This window comes from Oryza sativa, chromosome 11 (assembly GCF_034140825.1).
Source record: "Oryza sativa Japonica Group chromosome 11, ASM3414082v1".
In the NCBI taxonomy this organism is placed as follows: domain Eukaryota; kingdom Viridiplantae; phylum Streptophyta; class Magnoliopsida; order Poales; family Poaceae; genus Oryza; species Oryza sativa.
This window is the reverse complement of record NC_089045.1, coordinates 27,378,558-27,406,134: the sequence shown is the minus strand read 5'-3', so window position 1 is coordinate 27,406,134 and position 27,577 is coordinate 27,378,558. Positions and strand designations below refer to the sequence as shown.

Here is a 27,577-nt window from a genome sequence, read left to right as displayed (position 1 = left end):
CAAGATGGGAAGGTGGTTGCCTATGCATCTCGTCAGTTACGTCCGCATGAGAAGAACTACCCTACTCATGATCTTGAGTTAGCTGCAGTAGTTCATGCGTTGAAAATTTGGCGTCATTATCTTTTCGGTACTCGTACAGAGGTATACACCGATCACAAGAGTTTAAAGTATATCTTTACTCAGCCGGATCTGAATATGAGACAACGGAGATGGTTGGAATTAATTAAGGATTATGACATGGGAATTCATTATCACCCGGGAAAGGCTAATGTTGTAGCAGACGCTCTTAGTAGAAAAGGCTATTGCAATGCTACGGAAGGACGACAGTTGCCACTGGAATTATGCAAGGAATTTGAAAGATTAAATTTAGGAATTGTCAGTAGAGGTTTCGTTGCAGCCTTAGAAGCGAAGCCCACTCTAATTGATCAAGTTAGAGAAGCCCAAATTAATGATCCTGATATTCAAGAAATCAAGAAGAATATGAGAAGAGGAAAAGCTATCGGTTTCTTGGAGGATGAGCAAGGAACTGTATGGCTGGGCGAGAGAATCTGTGTTCCCGACAACAAAGATTTAAAAGATGCAATTCTGAAAGAAGCTCATGATACTTTATACTCCATTCACCCTGGTAGTACTAAGATGTACCAGGATCTCAAGGAAAGATTTTGGTGGGCAAGTATGAAGCGTGAAATCGCAGAATACGTAGCAGTATGTGATGTTTGTCAGCGAGTCAAGGCAGAACATCAGAAACCTGCCGGTTTGTTGCAGCCTTTGAAGATTCCTGAATGGAAGTGGGAAGAAATCGGTATGGATTTTATCACTGGTTTACCCAGAACGTCATCAGGCCATGACTCTATTTGGGTAATAGTCGACAGACTTACCAAAGTGGCTCATTTCATTCCGGTAAAAACAACCTATTCCGGAAGTCGCTTAGCAGAATTGTATATGGCAAGGATTGTGTGTTTGCATGGCGTCCCTAAGAAAATAGTGTCTGATCGAGGCAGTCAGTTTACTTCAAATTTTTGGAAGAAACTTCAGGAAGAGATGGGTTCTAAGTTGAACTTTAGCATTGCTTATCATCCGCAGACAGACGGACAAACCGAAAGGGTGAATCAGATTTTGGAAGACATGTTGAGAGCTTGTGCTTTAGATTTCGGTGGAAGTTGGGATAAGAATCTACCTTATGCAGAATTTTCATACAACAACAGTTATCAAGCTAGTCTTCAGATGGCTCCGTACGAAGCACTGTATGGTCGGAAGTGCCGCACTCCGCTTTTGTGGGATCAAACGGGAGAACGTCAGGTTTTCGGGACGGATATCCTAAGGGAAGCAGAAGAAAAGGTAAAGGTCATTCAAGAAAGATTGCGAGTGGCTCAGTCTCGTCATAAGAGTTATGCCGACAATCGCCGTAGAGATTTGAGTTTTGAAGAAGGAGAGTATGTGTATCTTCGTGTCACGCCTCTTCGAGGGGTTCATCGTTTTCACACCAAAGGAAAATTGGCACCGCGTTTTGTGGGACCTTATAAGATTGTCAGTAGAAGAGGAGAGGTTGCTTATCAGTTGGAGTTACCTCAATCTTTGGCAGGAGTCCATAATGTGTTCCATGTTTCGCAATTGAAAAAGTGTTTAAGGGTACCTACCGAAGAAGCTAATATTGAACAGATAGAAGTCCAAGAGGATCTGACCTATGTGGAGAAACCAATCCGTATCTTGGAAACAAATGAGAGAAGAACCAGGAATCGAGTTATCCGTTTTTGCAAAGTTCAATGGAGTAATCACTCGGAAGAAGAATCAACTTGGGAACGAGAAGATGAATTGAAGTCAGCTCATCCGCTTTTGTTCGCCAGTTCTTCCGAATCTCGAGGACGAGATTCTGTTTAAGGGGGGTAGGTTTGTCACACCCTGAAAATTCAAAATATATAAATTGTTGTTTAAATGGAATTTCTAGAATTTATTTTAAAAGTCTTGAAAAGAAAATCTAAGTTTAATTAATAAATTCCAATATAAAATGGGGCCAGATAAAATTTCATTAAATACTTTGCTTAATTCTATAATTCCTAGATTTTTCTAGGATTTATTTGAGCTAAGAAAGTGTTTTTAATAAATCGAATTGCATTTAAGAAATAATTTAAATTGAAAAAGTTTTAAAAAGTCTTCTTTTGGCTTTGGGCCGAAAGTCGGCCCAAAATCTCTTTTCTCTCTCCTCGGCCCAGCCGGCCCAGTCCGCAGCTGCGCGCGCGCGTCGGTCGCTGACAGGTGGGTCCCACCTGTCAGGTTCTTCGTCCTCCTTCGGCCGCCACCGCCGAAAACCCTAGTTCGCGCCGCCGCCGTTTCCCTTCCAAATCCGGCCGTCCCTTTCCTTCTCCGGCCGAATCAAAAGAGGGGAAACAATCTCCGGGATCTCCTCTACCTTTTCTCCTTTGGAATCATCGGCTAAAACGTTTTGGAAGCTCGTGGAATCGAGTTCGATTCGGATCGGTTTCTTTCTCTCCAAGCCCGAGGTTTCCTTCGCCGTCGCCGGTCGCCGTGGGCCTTCGTCGCCGCCTCCGAGCCCCTTTAAAAGGACCCCCGGAGTCTCCTCTACCCGTCGCCACCTTCGCCTTTGCCTCTCGTCGCCGGAAGAGCTCTAGCGCCGTGTGCCCTAGCTTTGCCGTCGTCGCCGCCGCTCCAGCCGTGCGCCGCCGCCGTTCCAGACGTCGCCGTCGCTCGGGAAGGACGTCATCGTGGTCGCCGTCGCGTCGCCGTCCTCGTTCGCCCCTTCGCCGTCGCCGGAGATCACCGGAGCAGCGTCGCCGTCGACAACCCGAAGGTTTCCGCCGCTTCCTTCTCGTCGCCGTCGTCGTCTGTTGTTCGTCCGCCGCCGTTTTGGTCACCGGTGTGTTCGCCGCGTCGTCCTCTACGTGCTGGTGCCCTCCGTTTGCGTCCTAGTGCCGCCGTTCGCCGGCGAGCGTGCGCCGCCCGAGCCGTCCGCTCCGCCGAGCCGCCGCCGCTGTCGGTGACGTCACCGCTGACGTCATCGGGGTCGTCCGCCGTGAGCCGGTCGTGGACCGTTCGATCTCGGCCGTCCGTTTTGGATTGGATCGATCTCGGCCGTCCGTTCGCGTGAACCGCCGCCCGTGCGCCCGGTCCACCAAAACCCTAGCCCGCTGACGCAATAAATCCCTTTTTCCTTTTCAAAAATAATTCATTATTGCGTCATAATTCAAATTAAACCGATTTAAGTGTTTTAATCCGATTTAATCTTTAAAAATTCATAACTAATTCATCTTAGCTCCGATTTAGTTGGTTCAAGTCTCTAAATTTTTCTAAAATTGAGATCTACATATTAAAAATATCCACATGTACTGTTCATGCTTGTTTATGTGCTGTTTTGGTGATTTTGCTCTTTTCTGCTTAGATTCCGTCGTTTCCGGAGAGTTCGTTTTCGCCGGAGAAGAGTTTGAAGAGTTCCAAGGCCAGCAAGGCAAGTCACACAGATCCCAAACAACCCTTTGAGCATATTGATCCTATTTAAAGCTATTATTTCTATTCAACTATTGCATTTATTTTCGAATGTCATTGGGTGGAATTAACCTATTGTTTGTTATAGCCCTTTTGTTCTTGTTTACCTTATTCCTTGATACCTTGGGTTATTATAATTTGACTAGTTGAGCTTTATATATTGGTTCAACTAGATATTAGGTATAATTGCTTAGCCCTGCTTAGAAACATTAGCTCACTATTGGGATAACTTATGATTCACTATTATTTAATGATGGCTTAATGATAGTTCACGATGGTCAATCGTGATTGGTTAATTAATTAATGTGCCAACTAAAACCTGATAATGGTGGGTTGTGAGCACATGGTTTTGATGGTCGTGCTCATGACAATTAAGGACCGGTTCACGAGTTTCGGTTGTGAAACATTTATCGTGCCAACCACAAGCCAGCATGGGCAACGGCTTTATCTTTTGTATAGCGTGGTTCATTGCGGGGCACCAGACTGAGAAGTGGCGGAGATAAGCCCACGGGGGTCGCTGGGAGTCCATGCCTTGTTTATAAGGGGGTGATTATGATCCAGGAAGGTGCGCTGCAATGGATTGTGTTATGCGAGGGGTATTGTCACAACTCCTTTCCGAGATATCGTGGTGGTATTGAGGCACATGGTGACATGATGTGGGGTTGTGTCTTGTGGGTACAGTGGTACACCTCTGATCAGAGTAAAACTATTCGAATAGCCGTGCCCGCGGTTATGGGCGGGTCGAACAATGTCTTTCGTGATTAGTTTCACACTTCTCACCATAGTAAATGATGCTATAATTGGTAACAATTTGATTAGCTCCTGGTTTGGAATGGAATGGTACATTCCTGGTTTGGAGATAGAACTGTGCAGCCGGGATGGTTGTTCAGAATGGTTGGGCCTATACAACAGGGTATGTTGTATAGTGTTGGTTTAATATTGTTTAATTATTACTTAACTGTTTTATTAAATTCTGAAATGTTTGCTAAATGCTGCTTTTGCAAATGGAACCCTATTATGCCATCCTTTGTTATCCTGTGCACTTGCATATTTGCTGCGTGGCTTGCTGAGTATGTCATATACTCACCTTGCAATCATTCATCAGAGGAAGAGTTCTTCAATGAGGCTGATGGTGTGGAGGAGTAGGTGTAGCCTTGGTCAAGCTGCCTGTGGAGTGGAGTCGTCTGCGCCGTTTATTTTATTTTCCGCTGCTTAGATCTTTTTTGATTGAGAGGAACTATCTACCTCTGTAATGACATTTTATTCGCTTATTAATTAGAGTAATAATTGTACTCTATTATCAATTTGTTGTTGTGTGCCTCGGCTGACTCCTGGACGAGGGTTCACACACATGTAAGCGTTTGGAATTTTGGATAGAAATTCCGGGCGTGACAAGCTCAGACAGCCCGAGAATACAACCGACGACGCGGACGAGGAAACACCAACAGCAGCAGCAGCAGCGGAACCAACGGTCTAACACCCAACACCACAGGCGACGGCTGGGAACCAGGACGAAACCCTAATCTTCACTTTACTTTATCTTCTCTTCAGGGCGGAGGAACTATATATATATATTTATATAGAGCAAGGGTGAGTACTTTCGTACTCAACAAGTCACGGGAACTTAGGTGTTTAATGCAAGCTTGGAAGAGAGGCAAGGTTGTTTTGCAAATCTTTTATTTGAAGACATTTTGAAATCACTAAGTGATTTATTTCTTTCTAAGTTTGGGCCGAAAAGAGACTTGCGTCTCGATTCGACTTTAGGAGATGCTTTTCAACAGCTCATTTAGTAATGTACCGACCTCCCGGGTCAGATCATTACTTCTCGGCTCCCAGAGCCATTCCACTTGATTAATCGGCTCCCAGAGCCTTTTTCATTTTCTCGGACTCCCAGAGTCCAGCTGCCCAGCAGCACAACAATCCGCTTCCACTCGGGAAGCCTAGTCTATGATGCCCGCAGACATCCCGAATCACACAGATTTGTTTCTGACCACTCAGGTCATCCATCTGCCACATAGGCTGATTCTGGTTACGATTCCCACACCACAACAACTTTTCACAAAGCACAGGCAAACAAATCTACGCAACGGGAACCACCTCACATCCGCCCATGACCGTGGGCACGGCTGTTCGAACAGTTAGTTAACCTCTGCAGAGGGGTACACTTTACCCACAAGATACGAACTTATTCCGAACACCCGTCGGTATCGGAGGTTCGCAACAAAGCCTTTCCCCAGCCGACCCAGGGTTACCTCATGCCACATAGAAGGATCAAATCCTCACATAAACATAGGCCATTTTAGGCGTGCACAAATCAAACTCCAACCACCTTGATCGGTAAGTGAGCAAGCTTCTCGTCCTTGCCTTACCAGGAACCCGGTTTGTCCGACCCCGCCCCGGCGTTCCCAACTATTGGCATGCGAGGTTTCCCTGAACCGTCTAGTTACTTAGCCAGGGTGTCCCATTCCACCTTGTGGTTGCACTTTGGTTATGTTCGATGAGTTTCCCACAGGAATCGGTCCTTATATGCGAATACGGGACAGTGCCACATAGGCACAACCCCCGCATCGCGAGTTTTCACAATTCATTTTATTTTCAAACACACCGACACCACATGTCGGGTTTTGAAGGCTTCACAAACCCATTTCCCAAGTTTTCGACAAACAACGGTGTATGTGGGATATTTGGTATACGCGCTCAGAGAGCACGAATACCGAGGTACCACAAGGGTGGAGCGACAAGGAATCAGGGTAGTACGACCTACGGAAATTAGTGCGACTACTGGGTAGGTCCGTCGATTTGGCATGCAAACCGAGGCCAAGCAAGTTAAGTGTGTGATTCTAATAATGCAAGTTGCAAACAAAATAATAATGACTTTTCAATTATAGGAGCAATTGATCAAAGGGTGACTTGCCTTGCTCAAGGTCTTCACGAAGCTTCACGAATCTTCGAGAAAACCCGCGATCGACGAAAATCCGATAACCGCAACTATACGCAAACAATCGAAAACCTAAACAAAAGACCAAAAGAAAGATCCTATTTAGACTAATTAGTAGTGCCATTAAATAGATCTCAATTTTACGGAATTACTGGAAGTGGAACGGAGTCAATCGGATGAGCGGTTGAGAAGATATGAATTTTGGAAGTTTAATTGGAGTTTCTGGAATAGGAGAAATGGTTTATGGAATTTTATAGAAATAATATTCTCAAGAATATTATTGACAGTCACTGACGCGCGGGACCAAAGGAAATGATTTGTGGAATTTTGGAATAAGGAATTGATTTATGGGACAAAGGAAAAAGGATTTATTAAATCCCTGGAAAAAGAAAAGGATGGAGGGATGTCAATCAGACTTGTCTCGGGTGGCATTGGCGCGGCCCGAGGGACTTGCGCAGCTCGGGCGAGCCTAATGGGCCGGCACGGCCGCGAGGAGGGCGGCCCAAGGGGCGCGCGGGGAGAGAAGGTGGCCCGTCGGGGTGGGCGCGGTCCACCGCGCGGGACCCACATGGCAGTGGTTGGGTTCACGGTGGGGAGGGTGCACGCGGAGGTGGGCGCTAGGGTTTCGGATGCACGCGGTTCAGGCGTGGCGCGCCGGGTGGACGGATGGCGGCGGGCCCACGTGCAGCCGCACGGCTTGCCGTGGACAGCGCGCACGGGAGGGAAGACGGAGAGAGGAGGCTGACTGGGCGCGACTTGACCCAGTCAAGCGGGCCCGGGACTGAGGTGGCGTCCACGTGGAAGTCACGTCAGATGGGGAGGCAGAGGAGGCCGGGCAGGCTGATCCGACGGCTCACGGCATGCGGCGGGATCCGGCGAACGGCGGCGAGCCGGAAGGGGCGGCTAGCACTGGCGGCAGGAGGAGGAGAAGGGGAACTCATTCCACGGCTCGGATCAGGAAGAGGACGCGCGACGACGGCCGGCGGCGGCGGCCAATCTCGCCGGCATGCCGACGTGGCCGCGCGCGAGGAGAGCGAAGGGTGCGCGGGCTCGGGTTTAGCCGAACCGGTATGGTGTTGCGTCGCGCACGCGGTGACGCGGGACCCGATGGTCACCGGCGGCGCACGCACGGCGGCGTTATGCGGCGGCGGAAGCGGCGACACGGCGCGGAGACAAAGGAGAAGGCCGACGGCCTTGGGGCAGCCAGGGGGAGGTCAAGGGGATCCCCGGGGGCGTGGCGGCGAGAGGAATCGACGCGAGAGAAGCCGACGATGGCGGATTGCGGCGGCGGCAATCACCGGAGAGCAAAAAGGGGAAAACACGACGAGACGACGAGGGTTCGATTCAAAGGGATGGGAGCATCTCCGGGGTTCAAGGAATCCGTTCCCGGCGTCGGATTGGACGGAGCGGCACCGAGGTTGGCTGGCGACGAGAGACGGCCTCCGGGACAGAGCATGGCGACCGGCGAGCTAGCGTGCGGTGCAAGGGCGACGAGCGGCGGTTTGGCGGCGAGACCTGGGGCAGTGTCCATGCGTGTTCGGGGGGGCTAGCCGAGCTACCACACGAGCTAGGGAGGGAGTGGACGAGCAAGAAGGGAGAACGGAGGGTGGCATTACCAAGCCGAGATGGGCGCAGTGACGAGCGGCCGACGGCTCGGGAGCGAGCTCTCCGGCCTCGGGCCGAGGAAGGGGAGGAAGGAGGGTGCCCAGAGTCCCGCGTCACGCGTCCTCGCACGCACCGGTCTCCCGGTGCTCGGCGGCGGACGGCGACGGCGAGAGCAGAGGAAGGGCGACAATGGCGCGGTGGAGTAGGAGTGTGAAGTGGGAGGGATTGAGATGGGAAGGGGAGCTCGGCTTTGGGTTTTATAGGCGCGGGGTGAGGCGATGTCGGTTTGGGGGGGGGGGGGAGAACCGACCTTGGCGGTCAAGCGCTCGGCTAGCGGCAGCTGCGGTTTCGTGGGCGATGCGAAAGCGGCGACGGCGTGGATGCTTTGGGCGGCGAAGGCGGTGGATCGGACGGCCGATTTCGAACCACGGGAGCGCAGGCTGGCGCGGTCAAGGTGGGGCACAGGCGCGGCAGGACGTTGTCGGCGTCCTCTGCCTCCGCGCGCAAGAAGACAAGGGCGAGAGGAGAGAGGCCGGGTTTAGAAGGGAAAAGTGAGGGAGGACGGTGGAAAGGGAAGCCTTTCCCTTCCGTTTTGGGCGGCGGGCAGGCGAGGCGCGCGCGGGAGGGGCGGCCGGCGAATTCAAACGGCGGCGGCGGGAATCGGCGCCGAGGTGAGGAGTTCGACGAGAGAGAGAGAGGAAAAAGACGAGAGAGCGAGAGAAACAGAGAGAGAGTGAGCGCACACGCGCAATGCACGTGCGAGGGGGAGGAGGAGGAGCGGCTGAGAGGAGATGGGCCGAGGAGAAAACGGCCCACAAAAGTCCGAGGGAGGCAAAATAGACTTTTTCGGAGGAGATTGATCTGGAGAGAAGTGGAGAGATTTAGGGTTTGGATTCGAATTCAAATTTGATATTCAAACTCGAGGGTTTAGGGATGAATCAAGGGAGACTCAAGGAAATGATTCGAGATGGGGATTTGATATTTTCGGAAATGTGGATAGGTATTTGGCGGGGATTCAAGGGATGTGATTGAATTTCGGAGACTTGAGTCGGAATTGGAATCTTGAGGTGGACGATTTTGATGGCGATGGGAGGGAACAACGGGATTTGAATTGAGATCCTTGGCACAACTTAGACTCGCACACAAAGAACGAAAATTTTCGCAATAAGGATTTTGCCGAAATAGTTTTTAACGACTCACGAAAAGCGGAGCGTTACATTTGTTTTTCATATTATCCAAATAGTAATGACTTTTTAGAGGAAGTTTGATAAGATTTATCAATATGTACTACAACATAAACATGCAATTTAAATTCAGTTCAATAATATATTACCATATATAATACACATTTCAGTTTATTATTTTTAATATTTTGTAGAGGCTGGATTTAAACTTTTATTTTTAAGCGTTGTATCACATTGATTTTTCTTGTCAAATGCTTTTAATTTTTTTTGTTATTTAGGAGACGTGTAAAAAAGCGAGGGGCATCCCCTTCAGAATCAAACTAAATTAGTTATTATATAAAATTGTTTTGAACAGAACTACAAAAGGCTTTCAGTATCAGTATGCGTGAATACGTATGTGTCTTGACCGGACAAGTTCGGGGATAAACGGAAAAATTCCTTTTTCCAGCCTATCCTGATAAATGAGCTCGAACACAAAAGCAACTTTGGTGGTTGATATTCCTCTATTAAATTATGTCTTGTCCTGCTACAGGATTTTGGCCAGCTTATATAGCCCACAGCCGTACATGTGATATTACAATTTTGCCCTATGGGTCCTTATGAGTTTACAATTATACCCTTGCCATGTCAGTAACCTTAGGGGTATTTTTTTTTGAGAATTACACAGTACAACACAGACACTCACAACGCACGCGCACTCACCCCTATGAACGCACGTACGCAAACCCTACCCCTATGAGCATCTTTGAAGACTAGGCCGGCAAATCCTGGAGAGATTGACGAAGTCACCACATTTTGGTATATTTTGGAGGTCATTATGGTCTTTTGGTACCAGCTGGGAGGAGTGGTTGAGAGTGGTCCCCATGGAATCTTTTGCCATCTTTCTTGTTCGAGTAGTGTTTTCCCCTTGAGTCATTAGGTTGAGTGTCTTTTCCATCTTGAGTTGTCTTTTTTATCTTGGGTTGTCTTTTCCATATTGAGAGTTTGAATACTCCTTCTCATCTGCCTGGCTCTCGGAACTTACCTATCACTAATCAGAAACCTACTCAAACGAGACGAGTTGCTTCAGTAGCACAAAACCACTCGAATAGAACGTTAATTCCACTCGAATAATGTTTTACCTTTCGAGTAGTATTTTACCATTTAAACACTTAGAAATCTCAAGACCTCCTTCTCTTTAGTGTTTTGACCGAATAGGGAGTATGGTGTTAGCCCCCTGCTACAACAATATGAACAATTTTGAGACCAATATTAGGCATATATAGCCGGGCACTTAGATAATATATTTATTTCCATGGTCATAATATAACTTATAGTCAGGGTTCAAAATTTCGGTTTATCCCTTTTACCGGCGCAGATAGAACCGGAATTTCAAAATTGCAGAATTTCATAATATTCTGGTCCGAAATAATTTGAATTAACAAATTTCGATAAAAATGTGAATAAACCGTGCTAAATTCAAAGCACATGAACAATTCTGGAAATTTTAGACGAAACAGTTTCGTATCGTGGTCCGAAACCCTATTCGTAATATATTTGCCACGCACGAATCTCATAGCATAATTTTGACGGGACAGATATAAGGTGAAAAACAAAAGGAACGGGTGATATCTGGTATGATACCAAACCGACACGTCCACGAAGTCCTGAATAAAGCCACCGATCGTTTACTCGTTCCATCGTCTAATAGCCAGATCGCATCGCATAGCCTCGCCGGCGCGCGCCCACGACGAGATGGCCGCCGGCGGCGAGGACGACCGCCTGTCCGACCTCCCCGACGACCTCCTCCGCCGCATCCTCCACTTCGTCCCCTTCAGGGAGGCCGCGTCGACCAGCCTGCTCTCCCGGCGGTGGGGCTCGCTCTGGCGTTCCTCCGGCGCCGTCAACCTCGTCGAACACGTCGAGGACGAGGAGGAGGAGGACGTCAACCTCGTCGAACACGTCGAGGATGAGGAGGACTTCGACTTAGGCGACGAGGAGGACGACGACGAGGTCACGGCGGAGGAACCTTCGGCCCGCCGCCGCGACGCCTTCCTCCGCGCCGCCGGCGCGGCGCTCACGGCCGCCGACGGCGACATCTCATGCGACCACGTCACGAGGCTGAGCGTCGACGTGGACGGCCCCGACGGCTACTGTATCACGAATTTCCTGGACTGCGACGAGTCGGCGGCGGCGTACGACATCTTCACGGGCATGGACGTGCTCCACACCGTGGTCTCCCACCCGGCGGCGCGCCTCGTCGAAGAGCTCTGCCTCCGCGTCGCCTCCGAGTCCGACAGCTATGGCGTCCACCGCCGCCGCCGCGACAAGGAGGAGGAGCCCAGTACCGACTTAGGTGTCTACGGCCTCAGCCTCGCATTCCTGCCGTTCGAGAAGCTCCGCGTGCTGGACATCGCCGGGTGCAACAACCTCTCCCTGCCGCCACCGCCCGCCGCCGCCGCCGCCGCCGCGGCGTTCCCGCGGCTGCAGACGCTGCGGCTGCGGCGGTGCGCCGCGAAGGTGACGCACCTGCAGCGCCTCATCGACGCCGCGCCGGGGCTCGCCACCGCGCACCTCGAGTCCGTCGTCTTCAACACCGACGACAACAACGACAACCAGAGCTACAACCACCGCGACACCGGCGCGTGCAGCAGCATCAGCCTCCGCTGCCCGGCGGCGACCTCGCTCGCGCTGGAATGGTGCGGCTCTACTGACTACAAGTTCTACTACGCACACAGCAGATACAGCGACGACGACGACAGCTGCGGCGGCAGCATCGCCATCGACGCGCCGAAGCTGCGCTCCTTCAGGTACAAAGGCCTCCCCCGGCCATTCCACCTCAAGTCGCCGGCGCCGGAGACGACGACGACGACGACGGCGGTGAGCCTCCACTTCAACTCCGACTATTATCTCAAGGAAGACACAGCACGTGTCCACTCCTGGCGTTTCATCGGCAACTTCACCAACGCCAAGACGCTCAAGCTGAAAGTGGATAACCTCGATCATCTCGCCGTCGCCGACAAGGCGAGCCGATCGAAGCTCCTCTGCGTGCTGCCGAACCTCGTCTCCGTCGAACTTGAAGCGGCGCAGCTGATGAACACCAAGATGAACACCAAGAAATCGGCGGTGGCGATCGCCAATCTCCTCCGTTGCTGCCCGGTTCTCAGTGAGTTCACCATGAAGCTCAACTCCGCCACAACGTGCACTGATAGATATTGGCCAAACCACCGTGGCAGATTCCAGCCAGATTTCTACGATTCCGTTGATCACTTCATGCGCCGCAAATCGAACACGACGACGGCGATTTCCTCGATCGATAGTAGAAAAGGAGATGGTGATCGCCATGTCGATGAGGTCCCTGATATCCCTGCATTGAGCCGACGATCGTTCACCTGCTTGCAGAGAAGTCTGAAAAAAGTTAGCCTGAAGTTTAAGTGGAGCGGGGACGATTGCTTTGGAGTCCAGCTTGTCAAATTCTTCGCTCAAAATGCAATGGTTCTTGAAGAAATGCGGATCGACAGTGGCGACAGAAAACTGTGCGACCATATGAATCTGAATGTTGAAAGATGGGTTGGGGCTGATTCCACCAAAATTTCTCTGAAACGCAAGAATTTTGCGAATAGTACATGGGAGTTTTCGAGAACTTGTCCAGATTCGACACCGGAGCTTGAGACGAGTACAACAAGCTTTATAGTCTTACCCCTTGAAAGGTGACAGAGGATGGATTATTTGTAATGCTTCTGAAAATAATGCATGATAGCTAAAGGGCTACAAATAATTGTATTTGTGCTTGTAAGATCAGAATTTTTATAAATAAACTATACGTGTTTGGTGATTTTATATGGTTTTTAAAGGAGATACCCCGTGCATTTTAGTGCAAACTTTTTTGATCTCATAGGAGTTACACAAAGTAACATTTAAAATTGTAGTACCTCACAATATATACCTTCTTAAATACCACAAAATTGTTCATGTGTTTGAGTTGGTATATGAAAATTGAAAATTCATTACAAGGTAATTAGTGCATTTCTGTTGTATATATTCAAGTAAGTAAGTCTTAAAAATTCTATAAATATCTAACAACATATATCATAGTACCATAAATATTTCTTCACATTATGGAATAGTAAATTCATAAGTGGCACATATAAGTTTATATAAGCGAGAACAAAAGGCACAAATTTGGTGATGAGCAGTAGCCGAATATATGTAATTACTAGAAAAAATGCCCGTGCGTTGCAACGGGTAAAAATATTTTTTTATCCTACGCACTATACTCCCTTTAATGCCCGTGCGTTTTGGACCAAATGAACGCACATTCCTTCCGTCCTTTTCAGCTCTAGTCCTAGTACAGTCCTCTATCTCCCTCTGCTCGGTCTACCTCTCTTTGGCTCAGTCCACAAATGGAGTTGTAGGCCTAAGTCGAACAGTATCGTGTCCGTACCATTACAAAGCCGATCCTCCCATCAAATCCAGTAATCCACTCGAGCTCCCATAGTCTTATACCATGACGGAGCCGATCCTCCCATCAAATACGGTAATCCGCTCGAGCTCACATAGTTCCGTACCCGTACGATGACTAACGAAGCCGATCCTCTCCATCAAATTTGGTCGAATCTTTCTCCATATCCAAAATTATTGAGGGATTTTTATCCACTTGATCTCCCTTTTCCCTTTTTTTATCAAAATTAAAGCAATCAGCAAAACTCGGGATAAAAAATGACGACGATTAAATGGTTCATCAAAATCAAAGCAATCTGCAAAACTTGGGATAAAAAATAACCATGATTAAAAGGAGATTCAATCTGGTAAATTAAAGCTGAATCGAAAGGGGAATTCATGGGGAAAAATAATGAGAGAGTAGTGGAGAATCGGTTATTGCAGTAAATAGGAGGAGGAAGCATATGAGGAGGAAAATCAACGTGGCGGCGGCACTGGGTTTGTTCCGATGAAAAAACCGCAAAAAAATATAGCGTTAAAAGAAATAAATAGAAAAATTGGTGAAAGAAAAAACGGCGAAAAGAAAATACGCAAAAAGGAGGAAAAGAAAACGGACAAAGAAAACCGGAAAAAAGGTGAAAGAAAAAAAAGAAACAGGAAAAGAAAATAAAACGGAAAAAAACAGAAAAAAAAGAAAACGAACAAAATTAGATGGGAATCGGATACGGTAGTTTTTTTTATTTTCGCCACTTTCTTATGGGGAATCGGACTTTTTTATTTTAGGTTTTTTCTTCTATTTTTTTATTTAGACGGACGATGGAAGCACCTCTTATTTTTTTTAAATAGTATATATATATATATATATATATCTACTACTACTTAAAAAATAAGAGGTGCTTCCATCGTCCGTCAAAAAAACCGGGTGAAAAAAACCGGAACGAATCCGATTCATCAACGCGGTAAAAGAATATGTCCGATTCCACAAAAATAGGAAACAAACTCCCATCTGTTTTCGTTTGAGCTGATTAGGACTTTGTTTTTGTTTGGGCGAATAGGACTTGGTTTGAATTATACCAAGTCCTATTCGGTTAGCATCACAAGGAGAACAAGTGCATATATACATACATAGTATAAAAAATCATAGCACATAACAAAGAATCACATGCAGCCTTATAGCACTTTGCAAAAAAACAAAAAATTAGATCGAAGGGGGTCGCCGCCAGCACACATATATCCAAATAAAAACAAAAAATTAGATCGAAGGGGGTCGCCGCCGCTGCCGCCGTCGCCGTCGCCGTCGTTGCCGAACCGCCGCCGTCGCCGTCGCTGTGGATCCGGTGGAGGGGAGAGCACCGCCGCCGCCGCCTCCCCTCCCGCTAGATCCGCCAGCGGCGGCGGCAGAGGGCACTCTCCGGTGGTTGGGGAGAGCGCCGCCGCCACCGTCGGTGGTGGGGGAGGACTCCACCGCCGCCGCCGCTCGCGGGAGGAGGGGCGCCGTCGCCGCCGCTCGCGGGGCGCCTCCCCACCCGCTAGATCCGCCGCCGGTGGTGGGGGAGGGTGCTGCCGCCGCCGCTCGCGGGAGGAGGGGCGCCGTCGCCGTCGCCGCCGCTCGCGGGGCGCCTCCCCTCCCGCTAGATCCGCCGCCGGTGGTGGGGGAGGATGCCGCCGACGCCGCCGTGGGTGGTGGGGGTGCCGCCGCCGCCGCCATCGGTGGTGGGGGAGGGGCGCCGTCGTCGCCGCCGCCGCTCGGGGGCGCGGAGGAGAGGGCGGCGAAGTGAGATGGGAGGGGGGGAAATGGGCTAGGGTTCCGCGGCTGAGAGGGAGTGGGTTTTGTTTCCCCACTATTGACGCTCGGTCGTCCGATCAAAACCCTAGAGATCGGACGGCCGGTGTCGTCCGGGCCGAAATCGGCCCAAGAGGGATCGAGAGTGAGGCCTCTTTTCCGGCCCAAGCCCAGGTTGCGGCCTGGGGGAGGAAAAGTGCGCCCGCGCATGCGCAAAAGGCCGTGGGCCGACCGGCATAGGTCGGAAATAAGTCTATTGTTGGTCCCTCGAGCCGAAAAAAAGAGAATAAGTACATTTTTAGTGCTCATTTTTTCAGAAGCATTACAATTATAGTTCTATTGAATATGTTTATTTCGAAGCAAACCTATAAGAAAGTATTTTCTTTCTTTTTCCAATTAAATAATTGTTAAATGATGTTTGTATTAATAAAATTAGCAATTAAGCTCTGAAAATTCCAATAAAATTCCAAAGAGCGTAACTAATTATGGAGAATTTAATAAAATTAAATTTAACCATGTCATTTTATTTAACCATGGAGAATGGAGAATTTTACTTGTAAATTTATTTAATTATACACATACCTACTTAAAAATACCAAATATTTCAGCGAATTTGTATTTTAATTAATTGCATATTTTTCTGATCTGTAAACTTCCCGGTGCAACGCACGGGCACTTTTGCTAAACCAAACAACACTTTTGGTCAATATACACACTCTGTAATCACCCGGTGCAACGCACGGGCACTTTTGCTATATATATATATATATATATATAAAGAGAGAGAGAGAGAGAGAGAGTAGAAGTAGATTTTGTTGATGTCATAGTGTAAATCTACATCGGAATCGAAATTTTACGAGATGATATATGATCATTGTATCAATATTGTCAATTTAGTTTATAATTTCTAATAAATATTAGTTTGATATTTGTGGTGTGTAGCAAACAGGTCAGATACACAAGTGATCACACACTTGGGTTGAAAAAAAAACTATTCTAGAAGGGGGAAAAGCATGCATCAGTTCTTATACAGATTTAGGGACAGCTAGATATTGATATTATGAAATTATTTAATAAACTTATATTTTTTTCCTGAAATTTCAATTTGTGGATTTGAATTTGTTTTTTTCCCTGGCAATGTCCATGGCCATCCATCTGGCCTGTTGCGTTGTGTAATTAAATCTTTGCTTTCTCCTAACATATCGACGTGCAATTTGTTTGCGTGTTCACATATAAAAGAAGAACGTATCCGTGAAAAAAGAATTTGGAAATTTGTAAGAGATCTTATAGACGACGGTGAAGTACCAGTAGAAATTTGTAAGAGATCTTGTAGACGACGGTGAAGTCCAATTCTCATACGTATAAGGCCATTAAGCCCAAACTAATGACGATTGACGGTTCGTTAATCCCATAGCTTAGAACAGATCGACACCAATTGCTACCTAAACTAATTACGATGGCCGCCGACGACCGCCTGTCCGTCCTCTCCGACGACCTCCTCCGCCGCATCCTCCACTTCGTCCCCTCCAGGGAGGCCGCGTCCACCAGCTTGCTCTCGCGGCGGTGGGGCTCGCTCTGGCGCTCCACCGGCACCGTCAACCTCGCCGTGCGCGTCGTCTACGACGATGTCTCCGGCGACGACGAGGCCTTCTCATCCCGCCGCGACGCCTTCGTCCGCGCCTCCCAGGCGGCGCTTGCGGCCGCCGCCGCCGGCGCCGGCGTCACCAGGCTCACCCTCAACGTGGCGGGACGCTGCCTCTCCGGGGTAGACAAGTTCCTGAACTACGGCGGCGGCGGCGGCGGCGAGGAGATCGGCATTGTCGACGCCGTGGTCTCCCACCCGGCGGCGCGCCATGTCGAGGAGCTCCGCGTAGGCGTCGCGGGTCCCATGTACCGCACCGACGGCGCCGAGCAGCGCCCCTGGCAGGAGGCCAGACGATGGAGGAGCGACGACATCTACACCTACACCCTCAGCTTCGCCTCCCTGCCGTCGGCGACACTCCGGGTGCTCGACATCACCGAGTGCAACTTCAGCGACAGCAAGCTCGCTCTGCCGGACGCTGGCGTCGCGTTCCCGCGTCTCGACACGCTGCGCCTGCGGCTCTGCGCCGTGAGGTTGGCGCACCTGCAGCGCCTCATCGACGCCGCGCCGGCGCTCGCCACCGTGCACCTCGAGTCCGTCTACTTCGAGTTCAACATATACCTCGACTACTACGGGGTCTACGGCGGCCTCGTCGCCGTAGAATCGCGCCTCCTCCTCCGCTGCCCGGCGGCCACCGAGCTCGCCATGGAATTCTGCGGCTCTAGTAGCTACATCAACTCCCACCTCGACGGCGGCATCGGCATCGACGCCCCGAAGCTGCGCTCCTTCAGGTACACGGGGCATCCCCGGCGATTCTACCTCGAGTCGCCGGCGCCGGAGATGACGGCGGTGAACATTCACTTCATCGACGGCGACCACAGATTCGCCGACAGACTTTGGCGATTCTTGGGCAACTTCACCAACGTCAAGATCCTCAAGTTGACGGTGCAGGAGCTCGGCCACCTCGCCGTCGCCGGCAAGGCGAGGCGAGCCGAGCTCCTCTGCAAGTTCGGCAACCTCGAGCGCCTCGAGCTGGAAGCAGTGAGGAAGCCGACGAAGACGAAGGCGCCGGCGCCGCCGCCGGCGGTGGCGATCGCCAACCTACTCCATTGCTGCCCTGCTCTGGTCGACCTCAGTCTGAAGCTCAAGATGCTCAACTACGCATGGTCGAAGAATAATAGTATGTACTTGAGTTCATTTCATGCGAAATTCAAGCCAGATTTCGACAAATCCGTTGGTCTGTTCATGCGTCACAAATCGAAGATGACAGCGGTTTCATCATCCTTGATCGATGAACACCATGATGATAAGTTTTCTAACATCTCTGGATTGAGTGGAAAATCATTCGCCTGCTTGAATAGAAGTCTCAGAAGAGTAAATCTGCAGTTTCAGTTGGGTTCGGCCTCCAACTGTTTTGGAGTCCGGCTTATCAGATTCTTCGCTCAAAATGCGATGGTTTTGGAAGAAATGTGCATCGACAGTGGTAACAGAAAACTCTGTGAGCACATGAATCTCAATGTTGAAAGATGGGTTGGAGTTGATTCGTCCAAGATTCGTTTGAAAGACAAGAATTTAACAGGGAGTTCATGGGAGTTTTCAAGAATTCATCCAGATTCGGCACCAGAGTTCGAGAGGAATGCAACAAGCTTTAAGGTGTTACCCCTTGAAAGACGATGATGATCGTGCAATTGTTACCCATTGATGGTAGTAACGATGAATATAAGATTTGCATCTGATAAATAGTGCAATCAGTTAATTCAATTACTAGAGGACTATGATATTTTGAAGTTTGTATTATTTGCAAGGGAGTTTTTAATAAATACTCCCTCCATTTCATGTTATAAAATGCTAGTCAAACTTTATTAAGTTTGATTAAGTTTATAGAAAAATTTAACAACATCTAAAATATAAAATTAGTATAATTAAATTTAACATTTAATATATTTTCATAATATGTTTATTTTGTGTTGGAAATACTAATATATTTTTCTATAAATTTGGTTAAATTAAAGAAGTTTGACAAGAAAAAAAAATCAAACAAAAAACGGAGGGAGTACATAACAAGATGCAGATGATCAAGTTGTGCTTTTCGTGACCTTGGCCTGAAGCTGATGACCACATGGCCTGGACCGGCTTGTGCACGCTGGAATTTAACATGTACGTCTTAACTAATGCAATACAAGAATAAAATGCCCCAAAGGCAATGCCATTATCTAGTGAATACTGGCAAAGAGGAGGAAGGTCCTTGCCATAGTTGTTAGGATAAGTTGTTTCAAGAGGCATCACATCTCTTGAACTCCGGCGGCGGTGGAGGCAGGCTCGTCTCCGGTGTTGGCCCATCCTCCACGATGAACGCCGTCGCCATGCCCATAATGATGTGGAACTCAAAGTGACAGTGCAAGTACCACATCCCTGTTAACAAGAACAAAACAAACAATGACACATCAGCCACTCTTTTCACCCAATTCTTATACCTACCAACTTAAAACGACAAAATAATATCATGTTATATAACATAATAGTGAATTCCTTATATGCCATTGAACGTTTACCTGGATTGTCTGTGATGAAGCGGACGGCGGCCCAACCACCGCGGGGAACCAATATGGTGTTCCTGAGCTGAGGGTTGTGGTAGTTGAACTTCCTGATGTCCCTCTTGGCGTTGAAGCTGCCAAGCCCCTGCGCAAGGAGGAAGACGTCATAGCCATGGAGGTGCATGGGGTTGGAGTCACTCATCAACAACGTGCTGCTTTGGAAGATGATCTCCACTGATGTGTTATACTTGAACCGTTTCAGCTTGGTCGCCTTGAATGTTGGCTCCAGCACCTCTTCGAGAGGGCCAGGAGGGATGAGAGCAGGGTTGGTGTAGTTGTATGGCCGTGGTGGCCGAACGGGGAAGTCCTCCGTGTAAACGCCTTCTGGAGTGCCGTCGTAGTAGCGCTCGAGGAGCGCAGTGGTGTTTGGGTGGGTGAAGGAGACATTGTTCATGGTGGCCACCTCGATGGTCTCCAGGCTGCGCTGCCGCTTGCAGGTGGTGTTCCGACCACGACAGATGGTACCAAGCCCAAGGATGATGAAGATACGCTCGTCGACGTGCATGGGCACACGACGATGCTTCGGATGCATGAGGCCAGTAAGATTGGCATGGAAGTAGTAGGATGGCATGGTGTTGTGTTGGTTAGGCATGATCGGCATTGGGACCGGTAGGCCATTGTTGTTGGCATCGACACCGGTGTAGCGGACGAGGCCACGAGAGATGTACTTCGGGATCTGTGGGTCTGGCTCCGGTGGTTGGTTAGCCAACGCGATCATGTGATAGTGGGCTGGTGGGGCGTCGGCGACCATGAGCACGTCAATGGCCTCGCCGGGGGCAACGGTGACCATGTCTGTCTTGAACGGCGTCAGGTAGTTGCCATCAGCGCCAACCACCGTGAACGTGTGGCCGGCGACCTTGAAATAGTATTCGGAGAAGAATGCAGTGTTGATGACCCGGAGAAGGTAGCTCTCCCCATGCTTCACGTTGAGAACAAAGCTCTCCTCCACTATGCCGGAGCAGTTGCTAAGGTCGCCAAGCTTCCCGTTGATCGTAGCCGACAACGGGTTGTCGTCGAAGTTGCCATCCCTCATCCTCCTGTCCAGCTCAACGAGGTCGAGCTCCCACCATTCACCTACAATAACATGGTATTCCTTAGTCAGTAGGTTCACAAAGTTGTGCCATCCATCCAACCAAACAGGTTTGATCAATCAACTTTCAAGATTGACCGATGCATACTTCAACGGTCAATCAGGACTGTCCGTTACCTATGATGATCGGTACATCCTTGACGGGTGTCGGGAAGGGGTACTTCCCATCGCGGGGACGGATGATGAATGCGCCGTTGATGGTGGAGCGGAGGCAGGTGACGTGGGCGTGCCACCACAGCGTGCCGACTTGGTCGGTAACATTGAAGCGGTAGGTGCGCTCACTGCCAGGCGGGATGGGGCACTCGGTGATGAAGCCTGCCCCATCGGCCCAGCAGCTCCTCAATTGGCGAACACCGTGCCAGTGGATGGTAAGCCCATGTGGTATTTTGTTGACGACGTGGATGACCACTGTGTCACCCTCTGTCACGTCCACCGTCGGGCCCGGTAACTGCCCATTCACCACAAAGATCTTGGTCGTGTTGCACAAGTGCGTCACGTTCATCTCGTGCACCACGAAGGTGTGCTCCACCACCCCCGCCTCGCCGCCGACCGCTGCCACGGCGAGAACCGCAACGGCGACGGTGCAAAGGAGAGAGGCCACCATGGTGGTCTGATCAGCTATTAGCTGTTAGAACCAAGCTCAATTATCTTCATGGATTTTCTGATGAAGCCATGCTTCTTTGAGGACAGGTTTTGGGGCCATATTTATAGACACAACTAGGCCACTGTATTCCTGGTGGGTGAATAGTCACTGTGATGGCAGTGGATCCCATGATGGCGCTCCTGACCTGTCGTGACCCATTTTCTTGTTGCAATGCAAAACAACCAAGCCCATATATATGCATCCGATTGATTAGTAAGGTTGGGAAGGGGAATTCTAGTGCAGGTACGTGTCATGAATGCGTCCGTATTGTGGTGCGTCGCTGATTCAGGAGTGCGATAGGCAGAGGCAGGTCCACATAGGCAGTCATGGCGAGCCGGAGCGATCGAGCGGAAGAGCCATGGTTCCTCGAGGGATCAAAATAGTTTCCTGAAATCACGGCTCCTAGAGTCGATTGAGCTGGTCATTATTTGATTAGTCTGTTGTCCACATGTTGGTCATCTGGAAGGGGGCTGCTCAGTAGGCGGACTGTACCTAGTCTCCATCAATTATTTTTTTCAGCTTGATATGCGTGTGAAGTGGGGTGTGCTATATAATTATAAAATGAACATCAATAAGCATCATTACTTGATTTCGTTGAATTTTCTCGGAATATATAGCCCGTGCTGAAATTCTGCTGCGTGGGTACTCGATTATATAGGATATATCATAATTCTATGTTCCTAGAATTTTCAGTTTTCTAGTAATTTAAATAGCATATAAGATGAAATCGCTGTAATATTCATGTTTAGGTAGGTCACATAATCCAACAGAGGGACCAATTGCGGACAGTTGGGCCTGGTGATAAAATTGTGGCCCACTTAAGCTAATTTAGCTGCAACTGATCCCTTCAAACCCTCGTCCTTAAATCCATAAACCAGGAGCATATATGTGAGCTTATTGATCCAGTAACGGCAAATTGGGATGCAGAGATGGTTAGGAAAATTAACCTTCCAAACGGCTGATGCTAATTTAATCCTCTCTATTGTATTCCCCTGTGCGATAATATATATGGATGACAGTGTAGCCTGGCAGGCATTTTGGCGTGTGTTTGGTTTGGGGACAAAGTGGGATGGGTTAGACCTATCCCAGTTTTTTAGGATGGGATAGTTCCAGTTGTCTGTTTGGTTTGTGGTATGGGATGGTTATAGTTTTTTGTTTGGTAGAAGGGATTGAGGTGGGATGGGATGGAGAACTTTCACGGACCGTTAGGGCCGTCTGGCTCCCAGCGGCTACCTCGCAGACGAGCGGCGGCGGTCGTTCACGGAGGCGGAGGAGGTTGCAGACGAGGCGGCGGCTGGACGCGGAGGCGCGCGCGGCGGCGGTCGCGGACGAGGCGGCGGCTGCGCACGGAGGCGGAGGCGGTCGCGGAGGCGAGGCGAGGCCCAGACGAGCGGCGGCGGTCGGTCGCGGAGGCGGAGGCGGAGGCGGTTGAGGACGAGGCGGCGGCCGGACGCGGAGGTGGCGGCGGTCGCGGACGAGGCGGCAGCCGCTCACGGAGGCGGAGGCGAGGAGAGGCGCGGATGAGCGGCGGCAGTCGGCCGCGGAGGCGGAGGCGGTTGCGGACGAGGCGGCGTCGGACGTGGAGGCGGCGGCGGCCGCGCACGGAGGCGGAGGCCAGGAGAGGCGCGGACGAGCGGCGGCAGTCGGTCGCGGAGGCGGAGGCGGTCGCGGACGAGGCGGCGGCCGGACGCGGAGGCGGCGGCGGTCGCGGATGAGGCGGAGGCCGCGCACGGAGGCAGATGCGAGGAGAGGCGCAGACGAGCGGCGGCAGTCGGTCGTGGAGGCGGAGGCGGTTGCAGACGAGGCGGCGGCCGGTCGCGGAGACGGAGGCGGTCGCAGACGAAGCGGCGGCTGGTCCTGGAGGCGGCGGCGGTCGTGGGGGCAAGGCGGCGGCGGGCGCGGATGAGGCGGCGTCGGTCGCAGACGAGTGGCGGCAGTCGCGGATGAGCTGACGCCGTGCGCTCGTCCCAGGTGGGACGAGTTCGTCCGGCTCTTTTTCCCGGATCGATTGGTCCCGGATCTGAGAGGAATATTCCTCTCCAGGGACCAATCCATCCTACCCACCCCTCAACCAAACACCCCTAAAAGTGGGTTCGTCCCATCCCATCCCATCTCATCCCAGCAACCAAACACTACCTTGATTAATTTGAAAAGGGATGTCAGTGTCAAATCATGTAAGGTTTGCATCGATGATGGAAGCAGTGATTACGGGATAGATTCAGGTTCAACTGTTCATTGCCCGAAAACAGGGACCTCTTTCCTGTGGAAAAAGAAATAGTTCATATTATATGAATCTCAATAATTTAAACACATTACAAAAATAACAAAGGAAGCCCAATTACTAAGAAAAAAGAAACATGAGAAGAAAGTATTAGACACAACAGAGTATGTACATAAGCAACATACTATATTTTATTTTAAAATGTATGATACTGTTGACTTTTTCATAATGTTTGACCATTCATTTTATTCTTAAATTTAGTATAAATACTTTAAGGCTGTAGTTTCTTATATGATAAAACATGTCGTCATATATTTTGATATGGAGAGAGTACTATATATAAATTTTCTTTTTAAAAAAATGATATGGGGTACGCCCCTATCATCGGATGGCGTTAGCAACACTGTTATCAAGGTAATAAATAGCGTTCGTAGCGCCCGCAATAGCGGTAGCGGACTGAAGATAGCATGTTGTAACTTAGCGCCCGATATAGCACTTCGTTACCGCTATAGCAGCCCGTTATAGCGCTTCGCGATCGCTATTGACTTTATTGGACCGTTATAACGCTTAAATGTTGTTCTTCATATATGGATATATGAATTGTAAAACTTTACATTGTTTATTTTATTTATCTTATATATCTATATGTTATTTCATATTTTTATGTTATGAAATATATGAGTAATTAAAAATGTATTATAAATTCTAATATTTAAGTGAAATTGATGATAATATTGATATATTTATGGTTATTTTCTTATATTTGCTATTGGAACTTAGCGTCCGCAATAGCGCCCACTATCCGCAATCCGCTGCACGGACACTAATCCGCTAACAACCCGCTATACGCTATTTATTACCTACTGCATCCCCGAAGGTCATGATTTCTTCACATATGGGAGATATCAATCAGGGCCAGCCATGCCTGTTGGCGAATTTGCAGATTTTGGGATGGATGTTGGTACGGTTTCTCCATCACCCCTTGCTAATGTTGGTGGCAGTCAACCTAGATGGAAGAAACCGGGAGAGGGATACCTGAAGATAAATGTTGATGGAGCCTTTTCAGGAATAGCACAGAATCTGGTGGCTGGGGCTTCATCATCAGAGATAGCCATCGCAGTCTCAGCGGGGTCGGGCAACCTGCAAAATGTTTCTGAACCGTCTCAGGCAGAGGCAGAGGCAGAGACCTGCCTCCAGGCCTTCAAGTTTGCTTCAGATGCTGGTATATATGGGGAGAAATACTGAATTGGAGACTGACGCAAGTATGTTGTGTTTCGATTTTGCTATAAATTATACTAAGTTTTCTCCCAAAAAATGTTAAATGTAAATACAATATAATTGTTGCGTTGCATATAACTACAATTTAATTTGAATATAACTTTTCATACAGTTCTAAACCATTAGATTTAATTTAAGATTCGTGCATGTTGGAAAGAAAAAGATCATACACAGTGCGAGCGGGTGAGGAAATTTGGTCTCGCGACTTTCGCTTCATGCAAATAACGTGTTGTTGTAGGACTTTTGAAAGTTATACACAAAATACATTGTAGCTACATGCAGGTTACACTATAACTACATTATAATTATTTTACATTTACATCTGATAATTTTTTTCCGAGTAAATTTGTCGATAAATATATATAGCTAGTCCCGTGTGCTTAGCCCTGAACCGTGCCAACTTTGACGGAGCACAGAAGAATGGTGTTCTCTTCCTGGAGATCAAATTCGGAATGCTCCTCCACTGAACATCCGTTTCGAATCTCCTGCCCTGCACGTCATGAACTGCGCCAAAGACCACCCATGTCCCATGTCAACCGCTCGCCGGCGCCGGCACCGCCACCGCCTCCTTCCGGCGGTTGGAGACAATCACAGGCGACACGCGCGGCGAGCAAACACGCACGCGTCGCGAAGGCGTTCGATCTGGCAGCTCATCCACAAAGTTCAGCAACGCGAGAAGGCACATCGACGCTAGCTGAGGCTTGACCACCGGCTCAACGCCATCGCCGGCGAGAAGAGCCTCGGCGCGGCGGCTCTCGTCAACCTCGAGCTGGACTGGACCTACGGCACAAGGGTTCCAGCCACCGCCAGGTTTAGCCGATTTGATTGGACCTCACCAATTCGGTCCGAAATTTCCAAAATTTTAAACAAAATTTAGTTGAATTTAAACAAATATTACCAAAATTAAAAAAAAATTCGGCCGAAATAATATTGTATCGGAGAGGTCTAAAATGACCGAAATTTCAGAAATTTCGTTCCGAAATTTACAGCCCTGGCCCTAACCAGCGCAGTGCAGCGGCGATGACGAGAGCCTGCTCGATTGGTGCACTTCGGTTCGTCACCCCCTATCAAGTTGACCTGCGTAAGGGATTTTGCAATTTCCGAATTAGGAAATTTTTCGCCCCCCACCAACGAGCACATATCTCGTCCAATTTTTTTTTAATTTTTTTAATTTTTCTGAATTTAGTCAAAATTTAATTAAATTTATTAAAATTTTTCAATAATTTCGTCGAAAAAAGTTCCAAAATTCCTGAAATTTTGGTGGCAATCGAAATTCTGAAATTTTGTTGAAAAACAAAAGTGTAAAAATAACGCAAAGGCTACCAAGCAATTCATGAGCGCAGGTCCGTCGCTGGGCCTGTGAGACTGCAACTTGCATTGGGTTTGTCGTCGGTAGCTAGGTGGGCCTCATTCTGCATTGTCGCATCCCATGCAGCCCAGCTACATAATGAGCCCAGCCCAGATGACAACTTGCCATCACGCCTCCGCCGGCCGCCGCCGCCGCCGCGATGGATGCCGGCGACGGACGAGGGGACGGCGTCGACCGTCTCAGCGATCTCAGTGGCTTCCACGGAGGCGGGCCGCGCTCTCGACGCGGTGGCGCGACGTGTTCGCCAGCGTCCACACCGTCTCGATGACGAGCGTTCGTCGGCATGGGCGTCGGCGCAACACACATATCCTGCCCGGACAACGGCAGCGACGACGATCGATGACGACGACGACAACGACCTCACCACCATGTCCTCCGAATCCGAAGACGACGGAGATCGCAGGATCTCTCGTCTCCGTCTTCCTCCTGTTACCGCAAGGGTCGCCCCGCAACCCGGCGGCGCCAAGGGCGCCATGCCGCGCCATGGGCGTCCGTCTCTCCGTCTCCGCTGCCCGGCGTCGGTGACCAAGCTCGCCATGGCGAACTGCCGCTGGAAGATGAAGAACGCCCGGCGTCGGCGTGACGGCTCCGAGCCCTGGACCTCGACGCGCCGGCGCTACGACACTTCGTCTACAGGGCTTCGTCCTCCACCTCTCGCTGCGATCGTGAGCTCCGGACATGGCGGCGCGAGGTAGACCTGCGCCTCGTCGACAATCGGAGCCGACGCGTCGCGACGGCGTTCTGGCAGCTCACCCACAACGCCATCGCAATCGCCGGCGAGGAGAGCCTCGGCGCGGCGGCGGTGGCGGCTCTCGTCAACCTCGATCGCCTCGAGCTGGACCTACGGCACAATGCACCGTGTTCCAGAAAGCGCAGCGCCGTGGCGATGGCAAACCTGTACAAGAGAGACTACTCATCACGATCTCTTCTACTACAATTCAGATATAAACTCGATTTCGACAAGTCCGTCGATCTCTTCGTGCACCGGAGTTCGAAGCCGAAGCTTTCTTTGGATGACGATGATGAAGAAGAAGAAGAGGTTTCTGACATTGCTGTCTTGAGTGGCCAATCGTTCGAGTGCTTGCAGAGCACTCTGAAACGAGTGAGCTTGCAATTCCGAATGGAGATCGAAGACCAACTGCTTTGGATCGCAGCTTGCCAACTTCTTCGCCGAAAACGCCATGGTTCTTGAAGAGATTAACGTTGATGATGGGAATCAGTAAATGTGCAAGCACATGAATCGCAGGGTTGGAAGATGGGTTGCCGATTCACGCCAAAAGGAGAAAAATTCAGAGAGATTTCACAAGTTCAGAGTCTTAGGCTGTGTTTAGTTCCACGCCAAAATTAGAAGTTTGAAGAAATTGAAACGATGT

At 49.6% G+C, this 27,577-nt stretch overlaps 3 protein-coding genes across 6 annotated transcripts; 2 read left to right on the top strand and 1 right to left on the bottom strand.

Annotated features, from left to right (window-relative positions):
- The first annotated feature begins 10,911 nt into the window (after positions 1 to 10,911).
- Positions 10,912 to 13,038, top strand: LOC136354026 (uncharacterized). The gene has a single exon (XM_066305601.1). The coding sequence runs from the start codon at positions 10,960 to 10,962 to the stop codon at positions 12,916 to 12,918; it is 1,959 nt and encodes a 652-aa protein (XP_066161698.1). The 5' UTR covers positions 10,912 to 10,959; the 3' UTR covers positions 12,919 to 13,038.
- A 3,752-nt stretch (positions 13,039 to 16,790) lies between these two features.
- On the top strand, positions 16,791 to 18,849 carry LOC136354115 (uncharacterized). Its single transcript, XM_066305769.1, has one exon. It carries the CDS (start codon positions 16,884 to 16,886, stop codon positions 18,684 to 18,686), a length of 1,803 nt encoding a protein of 600 aa, XP_066161866.1. The 5' UTR covers positions 16,791 to 16,883; the 3' UTR covers positions 18,687 to 18,849.
- Positions 18,850 to 18,915: 66 nt separating this feature from the next.
- LOC4351006 (laccase-20-like) lies at positions 18,916 to 21,369 on the bottom strand. 4 transcript variants are annotated; one of them, XM_066305064.1, is made up of 5 exons: positions 20,811 to 21,369; positions 19,792 to 20,677; positions 19,562 to 19,688; positions 19,259 to 19,421; positions 19,041 to 19,152 (listed from the first exon to the last, which is right to left on the bottom strand). In XM_066305064.1, exons 1-5 carry the CDS (start codon positions 21,295 to 21,297, stop codon positions 19,085 to 19,087), a joined length of 1,731 nt encoding a protein of 576 aa, XP_066161161.1. In that variant the 5' UTR covers positions 21,298 to 21,369; the 3' UTR covers positions 19,041 to 19,084. The 4 variants fall into 4 exon arrangements, with proteins under 4 accessions (XP_025876946.1, NP_001410154.1, XP_066161161.1 ...); XM_026021161.2 differs by having other exon boundaries at positions 18,916 to 19,421; XM_066305063.1 differs by having other exon boundaries at positions 19,562 to 20,677.
- Positions 21,370 to 27,577: the final 6,208 nt, after the last annotated feature.

What these genes read in the sequence shown, in the direction of transcription:
- LOC136354026 (XM_066305601.1), top strand. Translation starts at nt 10,960, where the DNA reads ATGGCCGCCGGCGGCGAGGACGACCGCCTGTCCGACCTCCCCGACGAC.
- LOC136354115 (XM_066305769.1), top strand. Translation starts at nt 16,884, where the DNA reads ATGGCCGCCGACGACCGCCTGTCCGTCCTCTCCGACGACCTCCTCCGC.
- LOC4351006 (XM_026021161.2), bottom strand. Translation starts at nt 21,297, where the DNA reads ATGGTGGCCTCTCTCCTTTGCACCGTCGCCGTTGCGGTTCTCGCCGTG. An exon ending in GGATGTACCGATCATCATAG is followed by an intron (nt 20,678 to 20,810) that starts GTAACGGACAGT and finishes ATGTTATTGTAG; the next exon opens with GTGAATGGTGGGAGCTCGAC. An exon ending in ACCAAGCTGAAACGGTTCAA is followed by an intron (nt 19,689 to 19,791) that starts GTATAACACATC and finishes CTCCTTGCGCAG; the next exon opens with GGGCTTGGCAGCTTCAACGC.